This window comes from Terrapene carolina, unplaced genomic scaffold (genome assembly GCF_002925995.2).
Source record: "Terrapene carolina triunguis isolate 2854851 unplaced genomic scaffold, T_m_triunguis-2.0 Scaffold191, whole genome shotgun sequence".
Lineage (NCBI taxonomy): Eukaryota > Metazoa > Chordata > Testudines > Emydidae > Terrapene > Terrapene triunguis.
This window is the reverse complement of record NW_020664542.1, coordinates 1,239,522-1,265,633: the sequence shown is the minus strand read 5'-3', so window position 1 is coordinate 1,265,633 and position 26,112 is coordinate 1,239,522. Positions and strand designations below refer to the sequence as shown.

General features: G+C 53.8%; 1 protein-coding gene across 4 annotated transcripts in view; it reads right to left on the bottom strand.

Annotated features, from left to right (window-relative positions):
* NAV1 (neuron navigator 1) overlaps positions 1–26,112 on the bottom strand; it is a 281,812-nt gene that overhangs the window by 177,460 nt on the left and 78,240 nt on the right. For 3 of the 4 annotated variants that reach the window (XM_024218023.3, XM_024218044.3, XM_024218030.3), the window contains exons 2-3: positions 19,338–20,155; positions 15,878–15,981 (exon numbers count right to left, since the gene is read on the bottom strand). In XM_024218023.3, coding sequence (XP_024073791.2) covers positions 15,878–15,981; positions 19,338–20,137 — 904 coding nt within the window. In that variant the 5' untranslated portion in view covers positions 20,138–20,155. Of the gene's footprint in view, positions 1–15,877; positions 15,982–19,337; positions 20,156–26,112 lie in introns of those variants that run through there. The other variant, XM_029912119.1, reaches the window with a different exon arrangement.

The window sequence follows — 26,112 nt, the reverse complement described above, 5'->3', positions numbered from 1 at the left end:
GCTGCCCGTGGGTGCTGAGGGGAAGGCAGAGCCACCCGTGGCTACTGAGGAGAAGCAGAGCTGCCTGACAGTGCTGAGGAGAAGCAGAGACACCCATGGGTGCTAAGGAGGAGCAGAGATACCTGTGGGCAGTGAGGAAAAGTGAAGCAATCTGTGGGTGCTAAGGAGAAGCAGACACCCCCGTGGGCAGTGAGAAGCAGATACACCTGTGGGCAGTGAGAAGCAGAGACACCCATGGATGCTGAGGAGAAGCAGAGCTGCCCGTGGGCAGTAAGGAGAAGCAGAGACACCCGTGGGTGCTGAGGAGAAGCAGAGACACCCGTGGGTGCTGAGGAGAAGCAGAGCTGCCCGTGGGTGCTGAGGGGAAGGCAGAGGCCCAACCCAGGAACAGAAAGCGAAGGCCGTGAGAGCTGAGGCTCAGCTGGCCCACTGGAAGTCTGCAAACATCTCAAGAGCAAACGCCTATTGGAGGAAATTGCCTCTCGGCTCTGCCCCTGACTCATTGCGAGGCTGGGTTGTGGTGAGCCAAGCCTGCTCCAAACCCAGACAAGATAACTCGGAGCAAGCCTGTTCACTTCACATGGACAGACAATGACTTGGAGCCTCCCCATGGTCTGCCCCCCCCCCTCCAGTGTCTGGCCCTCTTAGTCACAGCGATGACCCTGCAGAGGCTCTGTAGTGAGGTCCCAGCTCCCGTGGGTTTGGGAAAGTTTGGAGGGAATGTCCAACCAGAAGCCTGAGGGGCCCTATGCCCAGGTCCGGTTGCTGCAGGATCATGGAGCAGTTTGTCCTTGCAGCAGTTTAGGACATCCGATGAGCAAGGCTGCTCTGGCATGTCCACATGTGCAGAGCTGGATGGCACAAGGAGCTAATCATCCTCTGTTCCCCGGGGGTCAGTGGGAAGGAAGGAGGGGGCCCCAGCCCTCAGCACCGAATTGAATCAAACCCACAGCACACCTTACAACTGTCCTGCCAGCAAGGTCTGTGTCTCCTATCCCATAATGTGGGGAGCAGGGGCTCTGGGGCAGTTTCTACATGCCAAGCACCGCACTGCGGGATGGAGCTCAGGAGACAGGCCGGGTCGGTGCAGTGTGCTCATGATTTCCATCTGTTTTTATACAGCGCCTGTCCCTGTGGTATCTGCTCCACTTTATCACCACGGCTCTCCATCCACAGCGCTGCCCAATCTGCCTGACCCTGAGGGGCTGGTTCATCTCCCCAGGGGCTGGGTTTAGTGCCTGCCGGTCACCATCTCTGCACTGTGCTCTGCAGTCCTACCTGCTGCCCTGTCCCCAGAAGTCCCCCAGCAGCTCTCTCCATGTCTCATAGTCCTGACCCCACTGTCCGGAGGGTGGGGGTTGTTAAACCCATTTTGTGGCATGGGGAGAAGGAGGTGACACAACTTGCTCCAGCTTATACACTTAGAGTAGGTGGAAGAGGCAGAAATAGAACCCAGGAGTCCTGCCTGCCCAGGCTCCTGTGCTAGCTGCAATACCACAGGTTTTCGAGTGACTCAGCTGCCTCAGTGCTTCAGCCAGCACGTCCAACTCCCCTCGCCCCCACATGGCTACCTGCGGGCACCTGCTCAGAGGACGTGAAAGCAGCCAGGCAGCTGAAGACGGGCACCTCCAATCTGAGCCAAAGCGCATTGAAGTCAATGGAAAGACTCCAACTGGATCAGATCCCTATCACTGCAGTGCCACGCTGGGCCCTGAGAGCGGTGGGTGCAGGTGTGGCACCTCTGGGAGAGAAGGCGAAATCCTGGCAGCAGGCAGGCTAATGCAAGGAGCCAGACTCACAAGACTCCAGCAGCCTCCCCCCCACCCCGTGGAAGGCGGGTCTGTGTGAATCTGTCTGCCCATCTCTAATATTCCAAGGGAATTAAGGGCAAAGCGGGGAGTGGGTTCTGGTTATCATCATTTTTTGTTAATTACCCTTCCCTTAGGAGGGGGGAATTAATTCTATCTGGTGACCTCACGCAGGATTCCATGGCAACCGACGAAATATATTGCATTAGGGCACATTACTATGCTATAGAGATAAGGGAGAGGGAGGAGACTTGGAAAAGCAGAGAAAACTCCTACAGACAGACCAGAGCTCCTTGGGATCCAATTCTGCAGTCCTTTCTTAAGCAAAACTCCCTGTGACGGGAAGATCGGGCCCTGAGCCACTCAGAATCACAGGAAACAGGGACCGAGACAAGCTGGGGAGCAGATCTCCTTGGGGAAGCAATGTCTCCTAGGGATTGGAGCACGGGCCTAGGAGTCAGGACCTGAGTTCTCATCCTGGCACTGGCTCACTGGGTGGCCTTGGGCAAGTCTCTTCCATCTCCCGTGGCCGCCCATCCATGGATTCAAGGAAGCTACTTGCATGAGTAAGGCCAAGAGGATCTGGGCCGTGCTTCTGCCTTATTGCTACTTTCTGGGTTGGCGCTGTCCCAGGCATCTGGTCTGGCTCATAGATTCATAGATTCTAAGGGCAGAAGGGACTCCTGACCTCCTGTATGACACAGGCCAGAGAACTTCCCCAGAACCATTCCTAGAGCAGAGCTGTTAGAAAACACGCCCTGTTTTGATTTAAAAATCGTCAGTGATGGAGAATCCCCCACGGCCCTTGGTAAATTGTTCCAATGGTTAATTACCCTTCCTGTTAACAATTTACACCTTGTTTCCAGTCTGAATTTGTCTAGCTTCAGCTTCCAGCCATTGGCTCGTGTTAGACCTTCCTCTGCTAGACTGAAGAGCCCATTATTAAATATTTGTTCCCCATGTAGATACTTATAGACTGTGATCAAGTCACCCCTTCGCATTCTGTTCGTTATGCTAAATAGATTAAGCTCCTGGAGTTTATCACTAGAAGGCAGGTTTTCTAATCCTTTAATCATTCTCGTGGCTCTTCTCTGAACCTTCTCCACTTTATCAACCTCCTCCTTGAACTGTGGGCACCAGAAATGGACCCGGCCTTCCAGCAGTGGTCACACCAGTGCCAAACAGGTAAAATAACTTCTCTGCTCCTACTTGAGATTCCTGTGCATCCCAGGGTCGCATTAGCTCTTTTGGTCACAGCATCACCCTGGGAGCTCCTGTTTAGCTGATTAGCCACCATCACCCCCAAATCTGTTTCAGAGTCACTGCTTCTCAGGATAGAGTCCCCCATCCTGCAAGTACGGCCTGCGTTCTTTGTTCCTAGAGGTATACATTGACATTTGGCCATAATAAAACATCTATTGCTTGCTTGCACCCAATTTACCAAGCGATCCAGATCACTCTGAATCAGTGAGCTGTCCTCTTCAGTATTTACCACTCTCCCAATTCTTGTGTCATCTGCCAACTTTATAAATAATGATTTTATGTTTTCTCCAGGTCATTGATAAAGATGTTAAATAGCGAAGGGCCAAGAACTGACCCCTGCAGGACCCCAGTGGAAACACATCTGCTTGATGATGATTCCCCATTTCCAGTTACAAGGTGAAACCTACCAGTTACCCAGTTTTTAATCCATTTAATGTTATATTGTTCTACCTTTTTAATCGAAATGTTGTGCACTACCAAGTCAAATACCTCACAGAAAACTAAACATATTACATCCACACTATTACTTTTATCAACCAAACTTGTAATCTCATCAAAAAAGATATCAAGTTAGTTTGACAGGATCTGTTTTTCATAAACCGATGTTGATTTGTATTAATTATATTATTCTCCTTTATTTCATTATTAATTGAGTCCCATATCAACCACTCCATTATCCTGCCCTGGATCTATGTCAGGCTGACAGAACTACTATTACCCGGGTCATCCCATCTATCCTTTTTAAAATTAGCACAATATTAACTTTCTTTCAGTCTTCTGGAACTTCTCAATGCTGCAAGGCTTACTGAAAATCAACATTAACTGTCCAGTGAGTTCCTCAGCCAACTCTTTTAAAACTCTTGGACGCAAATTATCTGGACCTGCTAATTTTAAAATGTCTATCTTCAGTAGCTTCTGTTTAACATCCTCCAGAGATACTAGTGGAATGGAAAGAGTGTTATCACATGATGAGATCACATTACCTGTTTTTCCCCAAACAGAACAGAAATATTTATTAAACACCCTTTCTGCACTATTATTGATCATTCTACCATTTCCATCTAGTAATGGACCAATAACATTGTCAGGATTCTTTTTGTTCTCAGTATATTTAAAAAACTCCATATTGTCCTTAACACTGCTGTCCATAGATTTCGCCTTGTGCCCCTTGGCTTCCCTTATCAATTTTCTACGATTCCTAACTTCTGATTTATATTAATTACTGTCAACTTCACTCTTCCATTTGTTATCTTATATATATATTATTTTTTAGAGCTGCCTTCAATTTCCCTCTAAACCAACCAAGTTGTTGTTGTTTTTTTTAACTAGCATACCCTGCTTCCTAAGTTATGGGACTAATTCTATGCACACAATTGTGGGCCTTTTTGGGCATCTAGTTCTGAAATGATTCCCAATGATTATTCACATTCTTCTGGTTATATTCTTCCTTCTAGCTGATTTGACTCATAATTGTTTTCAGCTCTGTGAAATTGTCCCTATTAAAGCACCAGGTGTGTATATATACCTATATATAGATATATATATAGATATGTATTACTGGTCTGGACGTAATTCTGCTTGAACATGATAAATGTGATCAAGTCATGATCACTTGTACCTAAGGTGCCATTAACTTTTAGTTCTGTGATCAGTCCCTCTTTATCTGTCAGGACAAGGTCTAATATAGAATTTCCACATGTGAACTGCAACGCTTTTTGGTTGATTCTTTAGGATGAGACTGTCAGATGCCTAGGGGATTTGGATGCCCAATTCCCATTAATTTGGGGCACTCATATCTCTTAATCAGCAGCTTCGCACAGCCCAGGCACTTTATCTGTATTGATTGTCTGTGGCAGCCGCCGTACAAATGGGCTAGACACAAATAAACTAATAATCAATTGTTGGGATGGGGTAACTAGCCCTGCACCAAGCCAGCGAGGGTTAACAAGCTGCTGTAGCTGACTCAGCCCCTGCCCGCTACACCTGCACTCTCTGTCAGGTAATGAAGGGACAGCTCAGTTGTTGGCTGACCCCAGGAGAACAGACCTCCTATTCTTTGCTCCCTGAATAGGGATAGCCCAGGACTTCTGCAGACTGTCAGAGCCCTGCTGGGGGAGGTAGGCCTAGCCCAGAACTACTGCATTTGTTCTGTGAGGCCCGCTCCTTGCTTTCACCATGTGTGCACGCTCACCTTCTAATTTGCTACCAATAGGTCTCAAGTCAATCATTTGTAAATGGGCCGTCCTCACTTTAGCTGATTTTGGACATCTCCCTTTTTGGGGGCCCCAACCTGAGGCCCCCCAAAACAGAGACTCCCAAAAATCAGAGGCCCTCTAAAGAATCATTTCAGCTAGAGAAGTTTCAGACGCTCCCTAAACCAACCTCTCCCTTTTCTCTTCTCTCCCTTTCTTTTTATATTCTCTGCACATCCCTGGAGTATCCCACCATCCTCCACTGCAGAGCCAGCTCCTTGCTGCCGTGGCAACAGCCATACCAGTATTGGTCAATAAAATAACAACCCAGAGAGGTCTGGAGCATTTGTAAGACCAATTTGCAAAGGGAATTTTTTTTGGGGGGTGGGGGTCTGATTATTCCTCTAAGAAATGAGGTAACAAGATTTCCCTCCCTCTCCCCCCTCAAACCTCTCACTGTATCACTGGCAGCACAGAGCCTGCAAAATACAATGAACTGGAATAAATGTCTGAATGGTTCATTGAAGAATGACTTTGTAAACGTGGAATCAACCATCAGATTGGAAGGGGGCGAAGATGCCAGGCAAATAGTGCACATACGGTAGTGGCTTCTGCATGGAGGAGATTAATTCACCAGTGATTTTCTCCTCGTGACCCTCAACCCAGATATAACATTCCTCGATGCGGAGGGCATCTGTACGGGGAGCCCATTGGCTGTGTCTCGCTTGCAACATTAAATTCTCTGCTCTCTCTCTCTGCATCTTCCTAGCAATGGGTCATTCCTGGAGCTCAAAAGAAAACTGAAAGGGTGGGTGGGGGGAAGACAGAGGAGAGAGCGAGCAATGCCCAGCGCTTGAGCATGTATAATAGATTGTTGGAATCCAATCAAGTCATTAGAGGAGGAAAGAGACAATGTTGCTGTATTCTTCTTTCCATTTAACAGGAAAGAAGGGGCTGGCAAGGGGAGTTTAATCTTGGCTGCAGCAGGATGTGGCTTGCTAAGGGGCTTTCCCATCTCCCAGCAAAGCACTGGGATCAGCATAGCCAATGGGATTTAGGCACTGAACCTGCTTAGAGGCTTTTGAAAATGGCACCTGGATCCCTTTGGAAATGAGTCATTTAGGCACTTCTGAAAATTTGACCTTAAATCTCCTTATTTTGTGGAGGGCCAGAGTGTGGGAGGTGGCGGGTGTGAGGTGGGGAGGCTGACGGGGCATGGGGATGGTGGGGGTGGCCTACAGGACATCATCACTGGCCTCGCCTGCGCTGAACCGCCTCTTGGAGGTTGTTAAATGGAGCCGCTCGGGGAGGGGAGCCGAGTTGTCCAAACTGAACCTTTTCGCAGAAATGTCTCCGCTTCGATGAACGTTTCCTCAGATCCAGGATGGAATTTCTGATCAAAGCCAGAGAGAGACCGACCCATCCCAGTATAGCCAGAAGCCCAGCGGTGAGGGCCCTCACCAAGAACCAGGTTCAAATCCTGGCGGTGCCAAGTTCAGAGTAGGAACTTGAACCTGGGTCTCCCATGTGAGTGCCCTAGCCACTAGGCTAGACCATCAGTGGCACTGTGAGCCACTGAATAGATTTAATTCTTTATACCAAGTGGAACAGCTTCAAAAGGAGAGGTTGACTCTATAGCTCCGTGGCTAGGGAACCTGGCTGACCCAAGTGCAAGCCCCTACTCTGAGTCAGGCAAAGCAGGGGTTGACCCTAGGTCTCCCATACCCCAGTTGAGTACCCTAACCACTTGGCTATGCTGGAATGGGTCTGTAACCTCCTCCCCAACCCAACCCTGGGGTCAGGCCAGTTTCCCATGCGCAACAGCCCAGCAGCTGAGCTAAATCAGAGCAAGGAGAAGTTCACCTGTGGGGAGAGCTTGTGATGGGAAAGAAACGGCCCCACGTCACCCCAGCAAGATGAATCCCCCCCCACCCCGGCAGGAGCCCCAGGGTCTGAGGGTCTATTTTTCACTCTAAGCACCACAGCTGAGTGCAGTTCTAATGTACATTGCTGAATCCCAGCTCAGAGGGGCTGCCGATGAAGCCATTCCACGTGCAGAGATCTAGGGGCGTTAGGTGCTTGAGGATGGGACTGGAGTGACAGCCCTGGCGAGCCATGGATCTGCTGATCCACTGGGGGCAGAGAGCATCGCTGTCAGTGCCGGAGCTGCTCCAGGCGTGCGAGCCTGTACCCCTTCGTTCGGTTCCCAGGCCGCTGCTGACTCCTGAGCAGGCCCCGTGACTAATCTGCGCTCTCAGCCCGGACTCAGAGCTCCGCCAGGCCGGATAGTGTTACACCCATGAGGCTGAGGGGCCAGGAGGAGCCGTTCCCAGAAAGAGGCTTTCATTTTCACACGGACTCAGTGAATTAAACACCCTCCCTAGCACCTGGAGACGGGCTGCAGCTGGCAGAGAGGGGTTTCTGTTTTCCCAGGCAGGCTGAGGGCTGGGAACAGCTGGGCCCTGCTGGCACCGGGATTTGCCCACAATGGGCTCCCAGCCTCATGTGGCCATAAGGACAGAGAGACAGCGGGAAGGCAGGGACAGGACCAGAGCCCATTGGGCCGGGCCCTGCAGAGACACAGCACCTGCCCCAAAGAGCTTACAGTCTAAATGGGCAAAGGAGATGAAGGGAAGGGGAAACTGAGGCACAGAGAGGTTCTTTAAGCCAATGCCTTAAAAACCCACGCTCTCTCTGTGCAGGCATAGCTGGATGAAATTCTCTGGCCCGTGCTATACAGAAGGTCAGACCAGATGATCAGAACGGTCCCTTCTGGCCTTAAAAGCCATGATTCTGTCAGGCATGGCCCTTAAAATCTCCATGTCCCTTTCCACAAGAGTGGTGGCTTCTCACCTCCCCACAAGTACAGTGGTGAGTCAGCTGTGGTCCTGCCACGAATGGCAGACACCTCAGCGATGTCAGTGGGGCAGGAGCAGGTGCCCAGATTGCAAAGCACTTCGACTGAGAGGGAGTATCTGGGATTCTGCTGGAGGAGCTGCAGAATTGGAGGCTGGAGGGGGGGCAATGGGGACCAATCCTTAACTCTTACATAGGGCTTCCCAGCTGTAGATCACAAAGTGGGGAGTCATGTTACAAATGGGAAAACTGAGGCACACAGAGGGAACTCAACTTGCTCAAGATCACAGAGCCAGTCAGTGGCAGAGACAGGATCAGAACTTAGGGCACTCCCAGTCCTTGGGAAAATCCGGCTGGGGACCCAGGTTAAGCTGATGACCTGTTAGAAGTTTATGCCTTGCCACACTACTCCCTTAGTTACTTTAGCCCCGTTGCCTCATCAGCTGGATGTTGGTTACCTAATCGTTGTGGGCAGGGGAGGGTCCCACAAGCCGAGCAGCCATTTCTGGAACAGAGGGTCAGAGGGGCGAGGGCAGGAAAGTGGCACATAATGCACCAGAAGGGAATGGCCAGGTAGATGTGGGTTTCCTAGAGGCAGAACCGCATGCCAGGCACCTCAAAGGCACCCATGTAACCCACGGGGGTGTGTGCATTCTGGGTGCCCCCGTGACTGAGCTGCAGCGGATATAAATTGTTACAGCGCAGAGCTATAGAGTGGTAACAGCTCAAGACTTGAGCTCTAGGGGTCTCTGGTTCAGTCCCTGGGGTGGGGGCTGTCACACGTATTCAAGGCACTCCAACCTTGGGAAGTGACGGAGCTGAGCTCACAGCTGGTCGGTGACCCAGCAACAGTAAGGAGTGAGGCAGGGATGGGGTGGGCCAGGTGCTTCACGTGGAACAAGCTTCCCGCAGCTTGGCGATGGCAGAGACTCACGGCAGAGAGAAGCCACAGAACCGGGAGGGAACCAGAGTCACAAACAGCCCAGCTGCTCCTTGATGAAGGAGCTAGAACTCTAACAGTGCCGGGGTTTTCCTTAAAGTGCAAACCCTGCTGCCAGGCACCATGCCTGTAGGTGCTTGGTCATTTAAGTCACAAGGTTATGGCTTCTGCTCCCTGATTGGCTGAGGAACACTTTTTTTAAAGAGGAGAATAACAAATGCTGACCAGCATAGAGTGGGGGGCCCCTGGGGCACCCAAACAGCAGTCGGCTCTTCTTCAAAACCCACCTTGCACAGCTGTTTGCGGATAGCAAACAGGGAAGGGGCACAGCCGTGGCTGCACTGAATAGCGGCTTAGAACTTGAATGCACAGTTGTGCACACGGGCTTTGCAGGATTTGACCAGCTCTATTGGTGAGTAATGAGATACCACAAATCCACGGCAATCCGCTGCCTTCTCATTCTCTCTCACACACCCACACTCCCTGATTCTTGCATTCCCTCCCAGGCCTTACTGGGCTAAGCCCCATGGAAGTCAGTGAGAGTTTGACCTGGATGACAACCTCAGGATTTCCCTTAGAGCCAGACACTGGGCATGAGCTTCTTAGGGCCAGCTTAGGGGAAATGTACCCGTATGTAAACAAGAGTAATTCTCTGTATTGTATTTAATCTCCATTGCAGTGATGTCTGGGCTGCATCCACTGAGCCGATCACTAGCCCCCCTGTTTGCTTCATGGCCATGCAGGCAAATTAGGGCAGAATCCCCTAATGGGGCTGTAATCCCCTTACACTGTGTGAGCCAGCCCCTCTTTCTCTGTGTGGATTCGCATGCTGGGCCCAGCCGTGGCTAATTCTGGCACTGAATGGCACCTGCTTTCCAGGAGTTCCCCTCACTGCTGCTCCTCGGCCCATTCTGCATGCTGGCGGGATTGGACATTCCTTAACCCCACCAGCCTCCCCACTCATGCTGGCTTGGCTATAGGCTAGTGTACGTGCATGGTGGGGCGGGGAGGGACAGAGCACACAGCACTTTGCTGCTCTGAGTCAGACCAGTGCTCTCTGGAGCAGCCAGCAGAATTTAGAGCAGCCCTTAGGTTGCTCTACTTAATACCAGACGCTGTTCTGGCTGCTGGCCAGCTTAGAGCTACTTTCCCTCCCATCACTCTCCTCAGCTGAGAATCCAGCCTCAGTGTCCAGGGATGGACGAAACCTGTCTCCGAGTGACACTGGGCAGGTGCAGTGTACCACGGCGGGGGAATGCATGTGCCCGCAATGACCTGGCTGGGCCAGGCCTCCACAGGGGGCTCAGCTGTTAGCCAGGGATTGAAGAGATGTTGTGGGGCCTTAGCCTGAATCTTGGCACACTCATGGCAGGGTATAGCAATGGCCATCCACTGCAATAGGGAAGAGCACAAGCTCTCCTCTGACTACCAAGAGGATGTCTACAGTGCAGCTGGTCCCAGCACAGGCAGGCAGACGTGCAGGCTCTACTCCAGCGAGCGCACTCAAAATAGCCGTGTGGCCGTTGCAGCGCGGGCGGTTGCATAGTCTAGTTGCCCGAGTGGTGATGATGATGAGGGAGTCTCATGTCTCTCACACATCAGACCAATGCGAGAACCACCAACTTGGTTACATGTGGGCCAGGCCTGTTCATCCACCACCAGCGCAGGCTGCGCTTTCCTTGCTTTGCATGGTTCATGTTCTTCACACAAAGCGTTAAGGCGCCTTGCTTCAAAGCGGGCAACAGCCACATGACAACTTTGCCGCCACCTTGCTCTGTGGTGGGCTGCTGCTTCCCCGTCGCTCGGGTGAACCTGAGAGGCTTTCAAGTTTGACTTCAGCATGTCTTTATATTGTATATACAGGCCACCATGAGAATGGTTGCCTTGCTTTCGCTGGCCATAAAATGTGGCCTTGCGTATTCTCCAGTCGTCCATATGAATGAGATGCCCAGACCAACACAGCTAGCTTGAGCAGACCCAACACACCCTACAGCAGCTTTTCCTCTTGGTATTAAGCACTCAGAATTCTGGGCTATTGAAGCAGATCAGTGCAGTGCTAGAGCCCACTTGGCAGAACCCCCCACTGCCTAGTGCTATCTCCGACCCGGCTCCTCTCCAAATCCTCCCTTTTGGGTTCCAGAACTGAAACAGCCAGCCTGTCCCTCACCCACTCTTCTCCCTGCTCCCAGCCCATGCTGAGCCCAAGGACCTCACAGAGATTTACAGAGGGATCAGTATCACAGGCTCCCATGTGACAGCTGGGAAAACTAAGGCAGGAAGAGGGGAAGTGGTTTGCTCAAGGTCACACGTTGAATCAGTTGGGGAGTCAGGAGCAGAGCCCTGCTCTCTGCCTGCCAAGGAGCAGCACCTTCCCGGCTTTGCCTGGAGCTGCAGAGTTCTCCTCTGAAACACCCCAGACAGTCTTTCCAAGAGGGGTAAAGTTCAGCCGATCCCATTGTCCCCTGTTGCATTGGAGCCGGAAGCAGGGTTATGAGACTGACTGGACATTGTCCAGCCCATCGTGCTGGTAACCAGCAGCCGAGCTCCGCGTAAGGGCCCGATCCTGGCAGCTGCACAGTACCCTCCTCTCCATTGGCTTCTGTGAGTGTGGAGGGCATTCAGCACCTTGCAGGAGCCTCTTGGAACCAAGCACACCCAGGGCTGCTGACACGTTAACCCCCTGCTCCTCTGCATTCCGGGGGCTGGGACATCCCCAGGTAGCATCTCCAGGAAATCAGCCACACCTGGGGAGAGAGGCTGGAGCCAGGCTAGTGGGAGGTACCTTGTTAACAGAGCCAGGGTGAGTTTGGGCACAAACCCAGAGTAGGCGGATTCTGTCCGAAGGCCCCATTTGCAGTCCCTTTAGCCAAAGAGCCACTTTCCTTACCAGGCTCCTAGAGAGATACAAGGAGTTTCCCAGAACAGATGGTTTAATGGAGCCCGGTTCCTATCATGAATGCAAACAAGGTCACAGATCGATGCCTCCGCCCTGTACATTTCTATGCAGAGGCCACTTCAGTCAGGTAACCCTGCCAGAGAGCCAGGCAGACCAGTATACTAAGATCTAGGAGGACAGACAGGCAGAGACAATACTAACAGGTAGCAGGACAGACCGACAGATGTGTAGACTAGAAGATCAGAAAATAGAGAGATAAGGGAGTGAGGTAATACATTTTATTGGACCAACTTCCCTTGGTGAAAGAGACGAGCTTTCACAGAGAACTCAGTGTGACTCGAAAGTGTCTCTTTCACCGACAGAAGTTGGTCCAGTAAAACGTATGACCTCACCCACCTAGTCTCTCTAATATCCTGGGCCCAACATAGCTACAGCAACACTGCAAACTACAGAGGAGGATAGACAAAGTATGCTGAGGGCTGGCTGGCTATTCCCAGCGGATCTTTGGTAGAAATATCACGACTATTTAACACGTTCGGTATATAACACCTCACATTGCTGGATGGATTGGTTGAGGTTTATTTTCTAGTGCTACAGCTCTGGGCACATTTACAAGTTTCAGACAGGCATTATAAATGTCAGCACCCTTGTCCATTGTGTGTGCAGAGTCAGAGTGCAAAGAGCTCACCTCCTACAACCGGGCCCTGAGTTTTAGACTCCCTCAGCACCCTTTTAGGCACCTACCTAAAAGCCAGACTCAAACCCTGTGGAGTTACTCCTGATTTACACCTGATTAGCTAGATTTTCACCAGAGCTGGGCACCCAGGGCTCACAGCCCCTCTGAAAAATCTGGCCACTTCTTTCAGTGCCCGACTGGGAGTAGAGTCTATTGAATATCTGCTCCGTAATAATCTGCCTCTCCCTGCACTGGCTGCTTATGGCTGCCCACCAATGCACTCCTCCAAAGCTCCATGCCTAGCCACCACTTCCTCACATGCCTCAGGAAAATGAAGTACCTTCCAGCATGTCTGGCAAAAGAGGACACGAGGGGCAGAGTTAAAGGGCTCTCACAAACAGCCTGCCAGCTTCCCCTTTCTGTTTAAATCAAGAGGGATTCTAGTTTGAGGGCCTCTTCTGCTTGTACTGCAGCTGCAGTGCTGGGAGGAGACAGGGTCTCAGATCACTGCGGGCTTCACATTACCCTTCACATACCCCTGCAAGGTTGGTCTTATTTGTTCCTTCTCTCGGTACTGACTAAATCCTGTATTGTGAGCTCCCTGGGGCAGCAACTGCCTGTGTACTATTTGTCTGTACAGTGCTCAGCCCATGGTGCCTCAATTGGGGTCCTTAGAAATAATAAATAATAGAAATTATTAGAAATAATAGATTAGAAATAAAAAATAATAGCGGGGCCTCTTTCTGACATCACTATCCCGCTTTCACCCCAGTGTCACTCCTCGGCTGAGCAGTGGCAGTGTTCTGGGGCCCCACAGGTCAGCTTCCCAGAGGAGGAGAAATCAGTGATACAAAGTCTGAGTATCTCCAAAGTGTGACTTGCTTTATTCACACAAACACCAGTCCTGGAACAGAGGGGGTCAAATAGCATGGAGAGCAATCCCTTCTTCCAGGAATCTCAGCCCAGCATTAATGACCACTTCCCAAAGAGCCTCATGCATTGACTCCAATCAGAGCCCAGGACAGAGAGCAAAGTTTCCTGCCACTCACATAGCTCCCTGTATGCAGAACCTTGACCAACCTAAAAGTAATAACACTAGTATTTCTTCCAACACTAAAAACTTACTTGCACATGCAGAAAAATTACTTGGAGGATATGTGTAATAGCGCCACCTGCTAATGCCTGCCATAGCCCCATATTCTGCAAAAGGGTAAACAGAGGCATAGAGAGGAGCCATGATTTGTCCAAGGTCACACAACGGTCAGTGACAGAGCTGGGATTAGAAGTCCTGCAGTTTCCAGCCCTGAGTTCAGTCCCCTACATCACATGACTTCAGAGTTCAGACCAGTGTGGGAGCCCAGCTCAGAAGCATGGCTCTGATTTCTGATTAGATTCTCCCAGGGGATGGGCACCAGAGATAAAAGTGTGCTTATATTCAGGGCCCAAACCTGTGCCGGGGGCAGCATCTCCTCAATTCCTATTCTCTCCATCTGGGAGATAAGGCCGCTCCACCCCAATGTTCAAACACTCCACGCCAGCAGGATTGGGCCTTTCTGCCCCAAATGGTTCAGGTCAGGGCAGCACCCCATGGTTCTGATTCTTTTCTGAATGTGCCCGAACCCCTTTGGTCTTGAGATCAGGCCACACATCTGCCGAGTTCAGGTTTACCCATGAGAAATCCAGCATTGCCGGCTCAAACGGGCTGGTGAGCGAGCGGTCGTTTCATGGCTGTCACTGGCTGAAACCCAGAAGGCTAGAGCCCCACACCATTACTGAAAAAATGAACCAAACTCTCCTGTTCAGGCTGGGTTGGGTCCAAGTCCGGGGCAGATTTCAATCAGTGCAAACCAGCTTTCCTGCCCCCCCGATCAAAGGGCATGGTAAATACACCACTTGGCATGGGGTGGCTGGGCAGACCTCCTCCCCACAGACAGACGGTCTGGCAGCCACCTCAGGCCGTGTGGTGATAATTCAGGGCGGGAGTGAAATGGATGTGAGCAAAAGGCAGAGGCGGTTGCTAGCTCCGGAGGGGCTGATCAGTTCCCTGACCATGAGTGGAACTGATGTGACTCACTGGAATTGCAGGGCCGGATTCCTGTCCTGCTTTACACCACAGTAAATCCAGCATCACTCTGTTAAAATAAAAAAAGAGTCCCCTGGTGTAGGTGAGAGCAGCATCTGCTCCTTCTCCCTCCACAAGACCCATCTATGTGCCAAAACGATGTCAAACTGACAGGCAAGAGATATACAGCCGCGTTGTCGTTGTGTGCCTTCCAGAGCCCCAGCGCCGCTATGGGAAGTGCAGAGGACCACAGGACAAGCAGCAATTGCAGGAGCCTTTCCCCGGTATTAGACAGAAACAGGCAGCAGGAGCCTTTCCCCAGTATTAGAAGCAGGCAGCATGGCTCCGAGGTGACAGTCAAACTCCCACTGAGTCCAGCGCAAGTTTTGTCATTGACAGCTATGGGAGCAGGGTCAGACCTAGCTTGCATGTCTTCCCCCAGCCACTAGCAGGTGCTGAAGAGGCAAGGAACACGGATATGTCCCTGCAGAGTGCCTACTGGTGCTAACGCTCCCTGCCCCTTGCATTCGGGGCCTGACTTTCCCTTCCCTAGCACCTTGGGCATTGTTCATAGCAGCGTTTTACATCCATTCTGCACTGGTGGAGGATCAGGCTGCAACCCATCCAGGTCACAAAGGCCCAGCAGGGCTCCCTGCACCCTCTCCCCCATGGCAGACCTAGAATCCAGGCGCCTGTAAAAACCACTGACATCTGGACCCGGGTTCAGAAAAAAAACACTCCGCACAACCGGTGTGAGCACATCCGCTCTGTCATAGCATCCCCAGCCAACGACGAGCACTCCCCAGCACGGCCTGCTGCCAGCGCTCATTAAATGCCCCAACAGGCCCGGCACATAGCCGCAGGGTTTAGTAGGTAATGACGCACTCACGGCCAGCCTTATTTTGAGCTAATTACCCGGCGTCTCAATTTTTCTCTCTCATTACGCCGCAAGAGCCAATCAGCCGCATCCCGCTGCCCCTGGCCACCAAGTGCAGCAACCTCAGTGTTCCACCAGGCCTTGCCGAGGGCCAGATTCGGCCGAGTTAGTCAGTCAGTTACCCTAAAATACGCCTGCTGGCTCCTTCCTTCCCAGGCCCCTCACCCGGTGACAGAGCTGTTTGCTCAGGTCCCACGTGCTGCCCCCCACCCCAATCCCTAGAGGGGTGAATCCTAGCTTGACTCACCCAAGCCTGGGAAGCCCAGTTCAGGCCCGTCTGCAGGGCTGGTCAGTTCCTCACACGCGCGCTCCTCCTGGGAGAATTCACTCTTCTCCCTGTCTCCCTGCAGCCTGGAGACGGAGAAAGGAGTTAGCATATGTGACCCCCGGTGAATGTGTTACGGGTCCCACTCTGTGCCGCTCCACGGGGGATGTGAGTCTGTTACAGCCCTCAAGCCAGGTGTCTGGACTGTTTAACTCAAGCTGCTGCTTTGAGCTCTGGAGATCCCCGGTTCAATCCCTCATGTCAGGTGTTGGCCAAGAGGGCTACTGTCATGCATGCATGAAAAGCAGCCCCCTGGAGATGCAGGATAGTACCCTGGGGTAGGGGTTCGTTCCCCAGCTATTTGGGGACTGAAAGCTCATTGCGCTGCCGGGCAGCAGACTCAGCCGGCCCCACGCCAGTAGCAGCAACAGGGGAAGCCAGAAGATCCGGGCCCCACAGCTGGAGGGGACCATGACAGAAAGGGTGAGGGCAGGGAGCCAGCGGAGGGCACTGCTGGTGGCCAGGCTGCCTCTCCTGGTTGGGAGGTAGGGCCCAGCATCTGATTCCAGCAGGGAACCCATCTGGTCCCCCTCGTGGCCTCTGGATTTGGAAATGGGCATGGGACTCACTAAGGCTTGGGGGTGTTTAAACATGTGTCGGATCCTCGTTCCTTCCGTGAGGTCAGTGATGTGATGCTTATGGGTCTAAAGAGATCAGGGCTTGGGTTTGGTGCTTCTCTTACTGAGACCAGTGTAACTGGCACTGGCTCCACAGGGGGTTCCTCCTGATTTACACCAGAGTGAGTGAGAGGGGAATCAAACCCTGTGGAGTTACTCCTGATTTACACCCAGTTGGATGGGTGGATAACACAGGGATCAGGGGTTTGCTCCACACTTCCTACCCCAGTGTCTTTTCAGCCACTCAGCCCGGGCAGGCTTTTTTCAGGGGAATTCTCTGTTCCACAGGGGATCATTGTGTCCCCAGACAGCTGTCCCTGGCACCCCCCCCCTGTGGCCACGCCCCCCAGCTTGGCTTGGCAGTGGCAGAGAGGTCTCTCCCCTCCCAATGCTGCACTCTTGCTTTCCCCACACAGAGCCCCCAGCTTGCGTGGAAGCTGGTGGAGCCCTGGGAGTTCACACCATTTGGAGATGCCTGCTGCAGTTCACACCCCTTTGAGACATTGGTTCAGGCTCCCTGCAGACTCTGGCATTGCTGCCAGGGTCACAGGCAGGCCACATTATCAACCTTTTCTCTGCATCCACAAAGGCTTGAAACATCAGCATGGGGTGCTTAGGGGCTAGGTCTGGCTGCACCGGCAAAGGGGGGCAGGGAGTATAGAATGGGGAGCTGAAATGACGTGGGGCACTGGGAAGGCTGGGAAGGATCCAGCTGTTTAACCGCACAGGACAGACCCAGCCGCAAAGGCTCATCTGAGCTACTCTGATGCTGCCCAGCTGGACCCCGGCTCCCCCGGGAGCCTGTGGGACCGTCCCTTGTGTGCAGCTGTTATGGGATAGAGTTCGGTGTTCTGCTCCTGCGAGCGCAGCTGGGATCAACACCACGGCCGGGGGGGGGGGAGGATGCTTCTGGGAGCATAGCTCTCTCCCTTCCAGCAGGGCAGACTGCACAGCCTACAGCTCCCAAGGCCCAGCTGGCTACTGCAGCCCAACCTTCTCGGCAAGCAGAGTGCAAGGCTGTTGGCTGGCGAGCTGGCTGTGTGTTGGGACTCGGGGCCTTTCCCCCATCCCGCACGCCAGCGCCAGGCCTTGGAGGGTGAAGACAGAGCCCCATGACCCCACAGGGACTTGCTCCCCCTGCTCTCAGAACCACCACGACTTGAGGCACGATTGTGGCAGGCAAGGCATGAGAATGACAGGGGTGAACAGCAGGAGTAGCCCCCCAGTGCCCCCCATTGTCTGTGGCCAGCCCAACCCCACCACGACTGTTTGTGCCCAACCCCCACCCCGCCCACTCACTGTGTGCATCCAACCCCCTCCCCACCTCCAACCCCCCCAAGCAGGGCTGGTGCTTCCATTTAGGCGACCTAGGTGGTCGCCTAGGGCGCCAGGATTTGGGGGGGCGGCATTTTGCCGCCCTTGGCGGCAATTCGGCAGGGGGGGGGGGTCCTTCCGCGCTCCGGGTCTTCGGCGGCAATTCTGCGGCGGGTCCTTCACTCGCTCTGGGACCCACCACCGAAGTGCCCTGAAGACCGGGAGCGTGGAAGGACCCCACCCGCCGCAGAATTGCTGACGACGACCAGGAGCGCGGAAGGACCCCCACCTAGGGCGCCAAAAACCCTGGCGCCGCTCCTGCCCCCAAGAATATGGGCCCCCCTAGGGTTGACAATCATCCTGGATTGGCCGGGAGTCTCCCAGAATGGGCCTTGATCTCCCAGTGGCTACAGAAGCCAATCTGGGAGATTTTAGGCCCCTAAAAGTCCGGTAGGCAGCGCAGTGGTGCTAAGGCAGGCTCCCTGCCTGCCCTGGCTCTGCACGGCTCCCGGAAGCGACCGGCATGTCTCTCTAGCTCCTAGGCACAGGGGTGGCCAGGGGACCTCTGCGGGCCACCCCTGCCCTGGGCACCGACTCTGCAGCGCCCATTGGCCAGGAACTGCAGCCAATGGGAGTCGCGGGGGTGGTGCGGTGCCTGCAGGCAGGGGCAGCGTGCAGAGCTGCCTGGCCGCCCCTGAGCCTAGGAGCCGGACATGTGGGTCGCTTTCAGGAGCCGCCTGAGGTAAGCACCACCCGGCCGGAGTCCGCACCCCAAATCCCCTCCTACATCCAAGCCCCCTGCCCCAGCCCTGAGCCCCCCTCCCCCAAACTCCCTCCCAGAGCCTGCACCCCTCACCCCCACCCACACCCCAACCCCCTGCCCCAGCCCTGAGCCCCCCCCATCCAAACTCCCTCCCAGAGCCCGCACCCCTCACCCCCTCCCGCACCCCAACCCCTTGCCCCAACCTGGTGAAAGTGAGTGAGGGTGGGGGATAGCGAGTGGCAGAGGGAGGGGGGATGGAGTGAGAGGGGGCGGGGCCTCAGACAAGGGGCAGGGCAGAAGCATGGCCTCAGGAAAGGGGCGAGGCTGGGCAGAACAAGGCTGTTTGGGTTTGTGCGATTAGACAGTTGGCAACCCTAGCCCCCACTGCATGTGCCCAACCCCCGACCCTGTTTGTCTGCCCCCACACCCGCTCGCTGAGCGTGCCCAGCCCCCACCCAGTGCATGGACTGAGCCCCACATTCCTCATGTCTGATCTCTGAAAGCCACCCCCCAAACCCTATGGTGTGAGCCCACCCCACCCCCGCAAATGCTCCCAGTGCCAATGAGGGGCATGGGCAGATGGTCCCATGGTTTGTGTGGGGTGGGAAGAGTTGGGGGAGGGGAAGATGAGATGCCCCTGCCCGCAGAGGAGCCCCGTGCCCTGCACACTGCCGGGCTGGGAACTCACCGGTAGTGGAAGGGTGCCACGGTGGCAGTGACCGGGTGACTTTGCTGTGGGACTGAGGAGAAGCTGATGGCCGGCTCCTTATTCTGCATGGGGCTGCTGGTGCCCAGCAAGATCCCCGGGGACTTGTCCTCACCCCTGGCTGCCTTGGGCACCCCGCTGCCTTTCCAGAGGGCTTCCGACACCCACTGGCCTTTCACTGGGCAGCTCTGGGGCCTCTTGGCACTGGATCCTTCAGGGGTGCCGGGCAGCCCAGACTCACTGCACAGGCTGAAGCGGGACGGGCTCTTCCCCTGCAGCTGAGGGGTCTTGGCCAACTCGGCAGTGCCACTCGGCTTCCCCGAGCCCTTCTTGGCGCCATGGCTGCTATAGGCCTCTCCGGGCTTCGGACTTTCCTTCTCTCTCTCTGTCCCTTGAACCAGAGCCTTCTTAGGAGCCCCCGTCGCTCGAGGCGTTGTCTTCGGGCCCCCCCGGGGGCTGCTGCCTGGAGTCCTAGTGCTCTGGCTGAGGCCAGACTCCACCCCGTCGGCCCTTTTGCACTCCGATGGCTCTGCTGTCTCCGGCCCAGGCCCGGCCTCCATGGGGCCTTTGGAAAGGCTCTTCGGCTTGGAGCCTTTGGCCGCCGGGCTGCTAACGCAGCCTGGCGCCTTCCCCGGCCGTGGTGACGCCGCCCGCTGGGAAGGGGGGGCCCCCAGGCTGCTCTGCCTCGGGGGCAGCTTGCTCTGGGACATAGCGCGGGGCACCGGGATAGCAGACGCATAATGGCTCCGGCCAGTCACGTTCACGTTGGCCGTCCCATTCATCGTCAGAGGGTCCGCAGGCTGGGGAGGGAAGAGAAAAGCAGAGCAAATTAAGGCTGGGCTTGGGGGTGAACGGGGGTTAGAGAGGCCCTGGGGATGCTCCTAGACGGAGTGCAAGAGGGACCCCTCTGGCAGTGTGGTGCCCAGACTAGGTGGGGCAGAGGAACTGCTGGGGTTTGGACTAATGAGGAGGCCCGTGAGCCTGCCCTTTGGCAACAGGATCTTTTCCTTGGCCTCAGGATCCCTTAAAGATCTGCGTACTTGGCTCCCCCTCTCCAGCGCACCCTGGGGGATGGGGTCCCTGTCACACCCAGCCATTTACCCTGGATCCTTTACCCCAGGACTGTATTTTCGGAGCTCTGCTTGAACCTCGGGGAACTGACTGCAGAATCCAGGAAATGGAGAGGCTGTGGTGTCTGCTGGCTACAGCCCGGAGAGAGCATGATCACAGAAAGGGCACCACTCTTTGGGGACCCTGAGCTGGCCCAGCCGAGGGGAGCTGGCTCAGGGGCCCTGCTTCTCTCATTAGCACAGGGGTGTCCTCCGACACGCGGGACCCTGCAGCCAACTTGCCAGGAGCCCCAGTGCTGCCCTCTGGATCTGATCTCATGGCAGTAACAGCATCTCTCATCAGCCTGCCTACCCCATCCCCACAAGGATAGACCACTGGCCCTGGTCTAAAAGCCCATCCCAATCAACGGCAAGAGGGGCTGCACCTGGGATGCTTCTGGCTTAGACAGAAGCAGGAAACATCAGCAGGAAGCACTAAAAAAGAGGGTTACTTCATTCAGAAACATTTAAGATCCATTCTTCTAGGTGCTTCCCACCAAACTTTTGGAGCAGAGATAGGCCAGAGACATGATCTATGCTATGGCATCACAGTCTTTCATAAACTGGTGTCCTAGCTACAACTACAGACACAAACTATCTTCCACACAGCTTGAGCTCCAGCTTTGTTGTGCTCATTCACCATGGACCATACCCTTTCTGGACACTACACAGCACAGAGACACCTAGAGGTTGGGTAATACATTGCAAGCAAACATGGCATCACATGCACCAACCCTCTCCCAGATCCAAACCCACCTAAAACTTTGGAGACGTCCAACTCCAGATTCACAACTTGCAGCTGGCCCCCATCTTGAGGATGGGTCTGAACAAAACCCCCTTTGTCATCCACACCCCACAGACCTCCGGGAAAGTTGGGATCCGGGTCTGTTGCCTGGAGCTGGGTCCCACTGCTGTTTTTGAGGTTCCCCTTTTCACAATGCTGGGGGGGGGGCAAGGACCCCAGTACAGTGGCCAGAACGCAATAGCCATTTCCCTGATTATCCATTTCTACATGATTCCTCTCCATCCCCTCACTTGAGCCACGTTTCAGGGAGATTCTCACCTGTCCCCCATGGTCCCTTGCAGCTGAAAGCAGGGGATGAGGCCCAGCCACACAGAACATGTCACCGTCTGAGCCCTCGAGTGGCCGAGAGGAATTCCTTTCATATGCCAGAGAAAAACGGGCAGATGAAACGATTGCAAGAATTCAATTTCCATTAAGAAGCCACCCGGAGTCCATATCGCTCACCCCCAGCACTTTAGTCAGATTACAGGAAATTGAGGTCACGACCCGATTTGGGGTTCAAAGCAACAACGGATCTGAAGAGCGCTAAGTGCAAAGCACTCTCTCGCTCTCTGTGAAATCAGCTGTAAACAGTCAGCCAGGACAGGTGAATGTGACCAGGGTCTAGTGCTCTGTTCAGCTTCCAAGCTCCCTGCGTCTCCTGCCAGGACCCAGGCTCGCTCTGATCAGCTAGTGCCGGCCTCCTCCCTGCCCCCTTCTGACGGGGTGCAAGAGCATTCTCCACTGCAGCATTGCACCCCGCAGAGTTCCTGCACTGGCCATGTCTGTCTAAATCTCATCTGAACACACAGCTCTTCTCCCTTGTCTCTGCCCCCGAGGGTCTCTCCTCTTTCCCGTATTTATCATTGAACTCTACGAAGTGTCTCAGGACGCAGGCTGCGTAACGGACTCTACCCAGCAGAAAATATTGTATTCAAGCACACCTGGGTGGGCACTGCCAGCTGGGTAACTGCGAGCAACAGAGAACCGCTCAGCCGGGCTTATCAGAACGAAGAGAGAGGCTGGTATCACCCTGCAAGGGCTGCCGGGAGACAGGATTTGCGACCGTTCTGGGGATCTCGTGTGCTGCATGTCCCAAGTTGCCTGCACATCCCGAATGAGACCTGGTGCAGGCGGATACAACTCCAGCAGCGGCACACTGGCCTCTGATTCCCCCCAAGCTCAGACGTAGCAGAGAGAGGCAGCTGCACAAGGCTGACTGTGATCTCTGATTCAGGGCCACCTGGCCCCAGCGGCAGGACACTCCTGCTGTACCTGACACAAGGTCCAGCAGAGGTTGGGTGTAGCACAGCTCAGCTCAGACACAGGTCTGACGGGCCCCCAGAGACCTGGGCTCCAATCGAAGCAAATCACTTCACTACCCTGTGCAGCAGTTCCATGGCTGTGAAACCAGCTTCATAGATTGCAAAGCCTGAAGGGACCAGTGTGATCATCAGTCTGACCCCTGTATAGCGCAGGCCAGAGAACTGCCCCACAATAATCCCTAGAGCATAACTCCCCTACCTCCTGGGACATGCGAGGGTTAAGCCATTGATGGTGAGCTGCTCGGATCCTACAACGACAGAGCAAATATCTACATAGACAGAAATCATAGAATCATAGAATATCAGGGTTGGAAGGGACCTCAGGAGGTCATCTAATCCCACCCCCTGCTCAAAGCAGGACTAATCCCCAACTAAATCATCCCAGCCAGGGCTTCGTCAAGCCTGACCTTAAAAACCTCTGAGGATGGAGATTCCACCACCTCCCTAGGTAACCCATTCCAGTGCTTCACCACCCTTCTAGTGAAAAAGTTTTTCCTAATATCCAACTTAAACCTCCCCCACTGCAACTTGAGACCATTGCTCCTTGTTCTGTCATCTGGTACCATTGAGAACAGTCTAGATCCATCCTCGTTGGAACCCCCTTTCAGGTAGTTGAAAGCAGCTATCAAATCCCCCCTCATTCTTCTCTTCTGCAGACTAAACAATCCCAGTTCCCTCAGCCTCTCCTCATAAGTCATGTGCTCCAGCCCCCTAATCATTCTTTTGGCCCAATCCTCTAATTTGTCTAGGTCCCTCTGTATCCTATCCCTACCCTCCAGCATATCTACCACTCCTCCCAGTTTAGTGTCATCTGCAAACTTGCTGAGGGTGCAGTCCACGCCATCCTCCAGATCATTAATGAAGATATTGAACAAAACAGGCCCCAGGACTGACCCTTGGGGCACTCCGCTTGATACCGGCTGCCAACTAGACATGGAGCCATTGATCACTACCCGTTGAGCCCGATGATCTAGCCAGCTTTCTATCCACCTTATAGTTCATTCATCCAGCCCATACTTCTTTAACTTGCCGGCAAGAATACTGTGGGAGACTGTATCAGAAGCTTTGCTAAAGTTAAGGAATAACACGTCCACTGCTTTCCCCTTATCCACAGAGCCAGTTATCTCCTCATAGAAGGCAATTAGGTTAGTCAGGCATGATTTGCCCTTGGTGAATCCATGCTGACTGTTCCCGATCACCTTCCTCTCCTCTAAGTGCTTCAGAATTGATTCCTTGAGGACCTGCTTCATGATTTTTCCAGGGACTGAGGTGAGGCTGACTGGCGTGTAGTTCCCCGGATCTTCCTCCTTCCCTTTTTTAAAGATGGGGAAGATCAGGCCTCTTGCTCAGGGGTCTAACAAGAAGCGCACAAATAGGACACTTGGCCTTAGCCAGGCTGGGGGAACAGGCGCAGAACAAAAAGAGGGGATATCCTTTCCGACTCCCAGCGCCTGCTCTGCTTCAGGGAGCCAGTAAAACTCCTAGTGATCTGAATTGTGGTTTGCCCTTGGGGCCATGATCCCAGAGCAGGCAGCCCCCACCGAGCACAGATCGCTCCTCCTGGTTTTCTTCAGACAGGCAGGTTTGCAAAACAGCTGTCAATCACTCTGTGCCGTAATTCACCTAAAAAGAGCACCACTGGCCCTAAACTCCATCACTGTTAGCCCCTGGAGTCCTTATGTGCTGCCCTGAAGAGGAGCTGACTGCATTGTGCCCTGAACGCCAAGCTGGGTGGAGAATTAAGCAAAGCAAGAGCTGATTTATTACAAACAGATTAACCTATATCCCTGCCATCCCCAGACTGACTCACTCCACCAAGTTCTATCGGACACGCTCCCGCTGGTGGGAACAGCTACCTGCTTACTTGGGGGCTGGGCACACGTGGAAGTAAATTTGCAGAAGAGCTCAGCCCCCAACATGCCGAGCTCATTGGAAAACCTGTCCCATATGGTCTATTTCACCAGTGACCCACAACACCGCCCTCCAGCCATCTGCTGTAGGCATTTCTAGGGGGCCAGTCACCACCGGATCTAGGCACTGTGCCGGGTGCAGTCCAAAGGCTGATTTGGCTCTACAACGCCCTTTGTACCAGAGATCGCAGGGGACTTCTGCGGCCTGCGCTGTGCTGGAGGCCAGACCAGACCATCCCAGTGGCCTTGGACTCCAGGAAATTAGCGTAGGGAAGCGTCACTTTCCCCAGCCCCTGTTTGTGTGTATGTTAAACCAATCAGACTCCCTGAGGGCTTGTGGAAACTGATCAGCATAACATGTAGTGTGAACATGTTTACTCCAGAATAAGCCTGTCCACACAGTACATTTCCCTGGGTAGACTAGTCCCACGACTCACACACATCATCACCCATTTGAGCCCCCTGCTCTAAGGGAATTAAGGGCCAGTCCATGCTCTTGGCTCGATCCTCACCCGGTGTAAATACAGGCAGCTGCATTCCCTTTAATGAAGCAATACTCATTTACACCAGCAGATGACCTGGCCCTATCAGTGCCACTTTGTAACCCAGTGTGACAGCATGGCCGCCACCCAAACACCCCCTTATGGCCAGGGATACCTCTGCAGTGCCTGCCCCATTTCCCCATCTTCGGGGGCAGGGCTCCTTCAGCCCCATGCAGTCTTTCTCCTTCGCTCACAGCCCTGCTTGGGGGCTGGTTTCTGTATTCACAAAGTTCCTCAAACACAAGCAGAAAAGGGAACTTCCCCAGTCACTCACAGAGTCCCCAGGCTGTCCTAGAGCATGGCTCTTACCTCACAGCCAGGGGAGCACACAAAGTTTCCCTCCCAGAGCCCCTCTTATCTGCCCCAACCTGACTGCTTCCTCTGCAGCCCCTCATGCCCTGCCCCCCAAACTGCTTCAGCTCCCTTATAAGGAACCAGCTGCATGAGGGGCGGGGGGCCTGCCCCATGCCAGGTATCTCTGGTTGGCTCCTTTAGCAAATCTGCTCTAGGCTTCACATCTCCTGCGAGCAGCTACCTCTGCTCAGGTTAAGACTCTCTCTCATCTGACCGCACAGGACAAAGTTGTGGCCAAGCAGCCGCTTTTCCATAACTTCCTCTCCTGTATCTGTGCCGGCCACGTTGCCCAATTGTGTTTGCACCCAGTGCATTCTGGGCTGCTGCCCCATGGCGCCACACAGCAAAAGACAGAGGGCCCTGCGGCCACGCACAGAGAATGAGGCCAGCAGTGCCCAGGGCAATGCAAGGTTAGCGCTATAAAGGAGTATGAACCAGGTGGTGTGGGGATACCCACTGTGTCTTGAGCCACCCATGTGCCTCTTCCATTACAGCAGACAGAGACAGGGCCTACAAGAGTGTATGTGATAAATGGAGGAGGGGAACGTAGCAGAGGAAGCAGCTAACAGAAGAGGGTAAGTGAATGCAGGTCCCCCCCTCCTGTAAAGTATGTGATAGCATTGTGAGGCTGGGTGAAACGGTTGCGCTGCGGGATAAAATTCAGATACAAAAGGGGGCTTCAACCCAAAACGCAGGCAGATCCGCACCCAAAACATAGGTAAGGCACATCCGA